This window comes from Pagrus pagrus (genome assembly GCF_965226575.1).
Source record: "Pagrus pagrus genome assembly, chromosome: 18".
Lineage (NCBI taxonomy): Eukaryota > Metazoa > Chordata > Actinopteri > Spariformes > Sparidae > Pagrus > Pagrus pagrus.
Window position 1 is genome coordinate 23775688 of NC_140202.1, and position 7327 is coordinate 23783014.

The 7327-nt window shown below is 43.7% G+C and overlaps 1 protein-coding gene across 2 annotated transcripts; it reads right to left on the bottom strand.

The window, feature by feature from the left end:
* Nucleotides 1–44: 44 nt before the first annotated feature.
* On the bottom strand, nt 45–6693 carry txlnbb (taxilin beta b). Of its 2 annotated transcripts, none has more exons than XM_084381461.1 (10): nt 6564–6693; nt 4239–4479; nt 3844–3935; nt 3586–3756; nt 1808–2002; nt 1411–1530; nt 1238–1312; nt 1055–1147; nt 759–854; nt 45–620 (listed from the first exon to the last, which is right to left on the bottom strand). In XM_084381461.1, the coding sequence occupies exons 2-10, from the start codon at nt 4468–4470 to the stop codon at nt 120–122; spliced, it is 1575 nt and encodes a 524-aa protein (XP_084237587.1). In that variant the 5' UTR covers nt 4471–4479; nt 6564–6693; the 3' UTR covers nt 45–119. The 2 variants fall into 2 exon arrangements, with proteins under 2 accessions (XP_084237587.1, XP_084237586.1); XM_084381460.1 differs by having other exon boundaries at nt 4239–4508; nt 6564–6686.
* Nucleotides 6694–7327: the final 634 nt, after the last annotated feature.

Consider the following 7327-nt stretch of genomic DNA (forward strand, 5'->3'; position numbering starts at 1 on the left):
GCTGATCTCTTACATATCGACACATCAGGGTCAGACACTGAAGATAAAGCCAGCATTTTTCTTTTTATTGCTATGAATCTCACATGAACCAGGTACAATTTTCCACAGTAGTGGCTGCATTAATCAACAGACTGCATTTCCAGATCTCTCTGTTCTTGAAATCCGTCCTCCTGGACTTCCTGGAGGTGTTCGCCGTTGCTCTCCTGTATTAGGTTCTCCTCTGGTTCCTGGACGCCCTCAGAGAGTCCTTGTGATTGGCTAACGACTGTTTCTGTGGGTACAACATGGGAGATTGTGAAAGAACTGGCGATCTCCTGCAGACGGGCCTGCTCAGACTTCAGTTTGGCCAGTTCATTGGTCAGTGGAGTTGCGATCGTTGGTGTGGCAGCGGGGGCTGTGGCGTTCTGGACGGGGTGGTCGTCTTTAGGCACTTCAGGGGTCTCCAGCACCTCAGGGACCTCCTTCTCCGTTGGTTCACTGGTCTTACTGTCCGGTTTGCCTGCAGCTCCCTGCACCTTGTCGTAAAGACTCTTCCTCTCCTCTTGCAAAGCCCTACACAGATTCTCAAGCTTCTGGTTCTTGATGTAGACGAGCTCAAACTCCTTCTCCTTGATTGCTTTCTGTAAAGGATTAAAACGCACAGAAACAAAGTGATTAAAGTGAAGAAATCACTGCCTTTTCTTCGGCCCTCTGGTGGGTTTTACATGGATGCCAAACAACCAAATATTTTGTTTTGAGCTGAAGACAATGTCCCTTACATCTGACACCATGTCGAGGAGACTCTTGTTGCAGCCATCAAAGCGAGTCTTCCATGACTGGCACTCTTTCTCCAGCTTTTTCATTTTCTTGGCCATCTACACGACGACAACAAAAACCACGTTACACACCGCACGCTCAAAGCCACTTCTAAAAATAGGATCATACAGTTTAAGTGTTAGTGTAAATCTCATGGGATCTTTCTGCTCTTATCCCAGTTTCTATCCTATTTTTTATTCAAATAATATAACCAGCATCATGAAGCTGACTTCAAATATTCTGCGGATGCTGCTCTCACTTTGTCCATGTCCTGTTTGAAGCCGCTGTAGACGCTGTTACTCTTTGATACCGTGCCCTGGAATTCATCAAACTTCTTGGAGTACATATCGAGCTGAGGAGAAATGGAGAAAAACACATTATACGAGCATCCAGAGAGAAGGAACAACAAGCCAATACTGCCCATGATGCCCTGTTACAGTACCTGGATCTTCATATCGATTTCTTGCTCCTTCATGACCTTCACTTGCAATTTATACTCCGCCGCCTGTTTTACCGTCTGTGGAATATTAAAACGTCCCGTGAAAATGAGCATTAGGGGATTAGGATTGCAAATGTGCTCGTAGCGCTCGACAAATCTGATACACAAATACGTACAAGCTCTCTCTCCAGCTTGTGCTTCTCCTCGGCCTCCTTCAGCAGCATGTTCGCCTGCGTGAGTTTGGTCTCCAGCAGCTTTTCTTTCAGGTCTCGGTGTTTGAAGACCTTCTCCAGGTTCTGGAAGACAATCAGGAGAATTTATAGGAGTCGTTTTCACACAGAAAGGCTGTTTCATTTCTTGCTCGGGGAGCTTTTTGGCTGCATAAAACTGAAATACTGCAGCTAATAAATGTAAGACCTGGGTGAAATGTGATAATAATTCACAGGTTGGAACTGGCACAGAGGCCCAGATGTGTGAGGTACAGTTCAGGTTATGCCAGGTAGGTTTGCATGTAGCTTGGGGTTTATAGATTCACTCTGTATTGAACTCGTGTGCACGTGTCAGGATCAATACCGCCTCTCGCTGGTCGTATTGCGAAATGAGCCCCTTCAGTTTCTCTGCCAGACCGCTGTTCTCCTGGCACAGCTTGGTGTTGCGGGTGCTGTGTTCCTCGATTTGGGCCTGGATGTCGCTCAGCGTCCCCTGGAAATGGGTGGTGATCTCTTTCCTCTTCAGGTCGTCCTCTCTGCACCTCTGCAGGGTCTCTTCCTGCAGTGTCAGGGACGGATGTGAGAGCTTAAAACCACCTTGCATGTGACACATTTGCAATTAGCACAGTGACATAGAGCTAGGAGCATATTTAGCTTATCCTTTGAAGTATAAACCCTGAGCTCTGACGTCACCAATTGCTTTGTAGATGACCGTTTTGAAGCCATTACAGCTGACGCCATCTGCAGCCAGAGGTGACCGTATTTGTACAACGTGTATCTGACTGAGAACCTGAGGATCCGTCGCACCATAAACTCATTAAGAAACTAAGAAACATTTTGTAATAAGCTTACATACAAGCTGACCTATTACTGACCCTGCTGGCCTTCTGGCGTCAGCGTTGTCTTTGAATGCTCTGTCCTGATATTACACAGTCGATGGATTTAGCTGAACTGACGGCATCTAAGCTTTTTTGTGGTTTCACAACATCAGCTTCACAACTGATTAACTGCTGCTGAGTGTGATGTTATAAGAGCGTAAATGAATGATTCATTCAGTGCAGATTAATCTGCAGATCGTTTTCTCGAGTGATTGTTTTGTCTTTTAAAATGTCAGGAAATATAATATACAATATAACAAAGCAAAGGTGGTCTCTTTAAATAGCTTATTTTTGCCAACTAACCGTCTGAAACCGAAAGATATGAAGTAGAGGATTATAGTGGACAAAGAAAAGCAGGAAATCTGCACAGCTGAGAAACTATAATCAGGTGTCAAATGCCTCAAATCATTGATTTACAAAGTCGTTTGCTTAATTAACTCAAGTTTAACTCAAGTTTAACTCGTGAAGAAATTTCCAAGCCTGTTGTGACTTCACACCTCAAACCATGGGTGTCATTTACAGCGTAAAGTTGTTTTGCCCCCATCCCTTTTTCAACAGCACAATATGTTAATCACAAGATATCATACAATCCCCTCACTATGTTGTCCAAAACCGCATATATCTAGAGTCCTTGTGTCCCCGTCACTTTTCAACACACAGTGACGCCCTTGAGTACTGTGCTGGGTCAGACTGGTTAATGTGAACGTCCACAAGAATAATTTGCTCATAATTTAGAAATAATTTGCCTTGTGACATTACCCTTATGTCAGCATCACTTTTCAACACGCCCTTGCCTCAGACTCCTAAGCATTATGATATATTGCCACATCAAACCCTTTATTTCACCATTAAATGTCCCTTTATGTCTCTTTAAAATGTTTACGTTGTTTGAGCTGAATTTTCAATCTGTGTCTGAGTAAAATATTCAAAACCACGGCTGCTCTCCAAGCAAATGATGTTATGTATTAATTTTCATTTACATTTCCCCAATAATCAGGCTGATGAGCTGCATTTAAACACTGTAGGCTCTCTTTGGCTTCACAGCATGACGTGTGGGTGTGGCAGTTTCAGGTCAAATCAGGAGCTTTGACATAATGTTTGATCGTTGGTGCCAGCTGATGTCACCTCCTGTCGAGCACAACATATGGCTACAACACCCGGCACCAACAAGTAAATAACAGCAAATGGCCTTTTCAGTGGCTCAGACTCGATTACGTACTTCCTCTCCCTCACAGAGAGGAGGCACGACGGCAGCTTGAGGTACCTTTAGGGTCTTGTTGTGCCGCTGCAGTTCTCGGCAGAGCCCCTCCAGTTTACTGCGAGCCAGCACGGCCCGGCTGTGCTCGCTCTGCAGCTGGTCCTTCTCCTTCATCACCTGGAGCAGCTTCTTCTGCAGAAGCTTCAGCTGCTTCTGATCGCTCCGATGCTCCTCCAACTGCAAGAACACACAGGAAAAATCCACCACATGCCCCTGAGAGTAAAGATACACACCACTTCTTCTTCTCTATAAGCCTCAACTCACCAGCTCAGCGTGCTTCTTGATGATAGCTTCCAGTTTCTGTTCTGGAGTGTTGAGTTTGTTCAGACTTTGCATCAGCAGCATGGCCTCCTTCCCTGAACAGCCACAAAGAATCACACATGACGGTCAAGTCAGGTTTGAGCTTCGTTTCAGAGCAGTAACTGTCCATGTTTACTAGAAGTCTGTCTGCCCATGTGGGTCAACTGAAGCCAACTATAAACAGCATGAGGAAATACTATTTTACCTGCTCGTCTGCTGCGGATGGATGCGCTTACACGCATAACAGCTCCGCTTACACACCTATCGCTTTCAGTACAACTTGGACTTTCGCTGACTGAGCTGAATGAAAACCCACCTCTGCTAAAATCAATAAAACATTCTGAAAAAAACCAGAACACCTAGATTTTTGAGCATCTTCTTCTCCAGTTTCTGGTCCTTGCGGGCGTCTGACTCCTTGACGGCTGTGACCTCCTCCCCGTCCTCTGGCTCAGCGGGATTCTCGGCCTGGTAGGTGCTAATGATGTCCTCCAGCTGCTTGGCCAGGTCCTCTGTCAGGTCAATGTGCTGACCCTCGGCTGGCGGCGCCTCCGGACCCACGGGTGCAGGGCTGCTCATCTGACAGGCCTCCATTATTCTGGGCTAGTACCAAGAGGGAAACAGCTGGTTTTCTGTGACGAAGCGGAGGAATACATGTGATATTCATCTCCTGCTGGCATTGTTGTCCAAAGGATTAGTCTCTCGTGATCACCTCTGACCCGTTGACCTCATGTTCACTCTGCTTTAACAGCCACTTCCCTCCACCGTAAATCATTTTGACTGATTTTCAGTTTGATTTTTTAACATGATTACACTACAAAGACCTGTATTTATCAAATCAATGTCAACTTCAAAGTGTTTACTAATGTGTCTCGTCAGCGTCGTAGCGTTCTCCTAAATCAATTCAATTTGGGATCTCAGACTTGGATTAGACCTGAGCCGTGTTGTGTTTTTTGTTTTATTTTCCCGTTGCTCCGACGCCGTTCGGCTGTGAAATAAACATTTTTCTGCTTAAAAATAGATTCAAAAGTTCTGGTTATATGAAAGAGCTTCTCAACAGGCCTTTTCACAGCAGATATTTTTAGGAGAAGGACAGGTGTGACTCATAACATGAACAATGGCTGTGTTCCACTCAGGTCTCCCAGTGTGCACAATACCACAACCTTGAAACTGAAACAGCTAAGTGGAATGCAGCCATTGTTAATTTTATTATTTATACTTGTACTTTTACGGCTGTGAACATTAGGAAGACCTATAGACTGATTACAGATTTACAGAATGGAGCTGCAGCAGTCGTCGATTAATCCTGAGACTCTTTACACCGTGTGCCACCTCAGAAAATACTAGGCTCTCTGAGTACCACCGTTAAAGTGCAGTAGTTTGGACCGACTTTATTCAGGTTACTGTTTTGCACTGTTTGTTGCTAACATTAGCACTCAGTCATCAACCACAGGGTGTTTGAAATATTCTCCTGCTGCTCTGCAAATCTGTTAGCGAGCTGTTTTTTGTGTTTCTGAACCTTTCGTTTTTCCTCCACTCACTATCCATGCCATCACAGTTTGAATTTAGTTCAGCGTGGCTACAAGGTACACTAGATGGAGAATAGTTGCCTTTTTTTTCTGTCTTTTAACCAATCAATGAATGGTTTTAGTCATTTTTCAGGTGAAATATTTGCTGGTTAAATGCTTCATGATACATGACAGAAAACTAAATATATTCAGGTTAAGAACTAAAATATAAGGCATTTAAAGACGTCACGTTGGATTTTATAACAGGTATTTCTCACTGTTTTCTGATATTTTTCACACCAAATGATTAATTAAGTTAGCAAATAAGCAAGGCACTTAAAAACAGCTGTCTATTCTATACAGATGGAGTTCGGTGAGATACATTACACACAGACGTACAGTATTTTCTTGGTCTTGACGGCAGATTATGTTGTGATCTTAAGAAACATTCAGGAAAATATGACCCTTTTTTGATTTAACATGATTCAACCCCAGTTAATTAAAGTGGTAACAAAGCATATTAGTGTAGCACAGTGACTGAAATGAAGTGCCATGCTGCCTGAGTGCCTGTTCTGGAGGCTCACAGCCAGAGCCTGTTTACGTGCATAAAATTAGTGCAGCCTTCACACTGCCTGAGCTTTCACAAGCGGAGCGCGTGGCACCTGTTCCAGACCCCACAGGCTATTTTAGGAACTTCTTAATATGGGCAAGATATTTATTTATTTCTAATCCATTCTTATTGATGTCAGTGTCAGTGGTTGTGCGTACAAACGCCGCATTCCCAACTATTATAAATATCTGTGTTACATAAGCGACCCCCCATCTATATTCAATAGTTTTTAAAGGAGGCAGTGAGGCGGAACGGAAATTCAACTTTAAAAAACAAATGACTGTAGGAAAAGGCGTTATTGATTTCTTCACACACAACAGTGGTTGTGCAGAATCAGAGAAATAAATTTAAAAAAGGAAGAGTCGTCCAAAACAAAATGACTCTCTTCCCGTTTCTGTTAACAAGTGACACAGGCAAGCCTCAACAAAAGCATTCAAATTCAAACAAACAGTTTAAAGAAGAAGAAGAGGTGTGGAAAGCCTCTCAAACACAGAATCTAAGAGTATCTTTACGCTATTTAGGTGTAAATGTCCCTGAAGAAGCAGGGTAACGAGCAAACGGGGTCTTACCAGGACCAAGGGCCAGAGTGGGAAAAGGAAGAGTGTCGAGGGGCTTGGACAGGCTGCCACCACAGATACAACAGCTGTGATAAGACCACCTCAAAATAAACCAGAGGAGCACAGCTCACTCTGAGCAGAGAGAGGGAGGACAAGAGGGACTGTGTGTCTCTGTCCGTCCACGAAAACAACCTCCTCTGATTGTAATCTAAGGTGTGTGAGCACGCTTCATCGTTTAAAAGGTTTTTCCCGTTCAGATCTCCAGCGGCCATTTTATGTGATACCTCTGCTGCTTTACACCAATGCAGCACTAATTTTATTTTAAGCTGAGATGCTGTTAACAGCCATATAATTATTCTAACAAATGGGCCTGACAGGCCGAGTCGCCGAGCAGGAGAGGGAAAAAAATGAACTGTCTTTCTGATTGGCCAGAATTAGAACAGACCTCCTCCCCGACCCAGAGAAGATAATATGCTCTAAGATCACAGTCATTTGCCGGCTTAATATATGCTTAACACATGCAGTATTTACTCGCAGTGCAGAGCAGTGGCTGCACTGTTATGTGCAGAGGAGTTTTGCTGAATTTGATGCAACCTAGAGACGGGTTGAATACATTATCCACAAGGTGAGAACTATTTTTGGAAGCATTCATTTATTTTTCTTGTTCCATGTTATGACTGCAGTAATAATTTTTCACCAGAGGATGTCACTGGTAGGAGTCTCTCCAATTTTTCACTCTGGAGGAGTTTTTTTTTTTTTTTTTTTTTCCACACACT

Coding starts and splice junctions, on each gene's coding strand:
- txlnbb (XM_084381461.1), bottom strand. CDS start 4,470: ATGGAGGCCTGTCAGATGAGCAGCCCTGCACCCGTGGGTCCGGAGGCG. Junction 1,531..1,807: donor AATACGACCAGCGAGAGGCG/GTATTGATCCTG, acceptor ATTGTCTTCCAG/AACCTGGAGAAGGTCTTCAA. Junction 1,148..1,237: donor AAATCGATATGAAGATCCAG/GTACTGTAACAG, acceptor ATTTCTCCTCAG/CTCGATATGTACTCCAAGAA.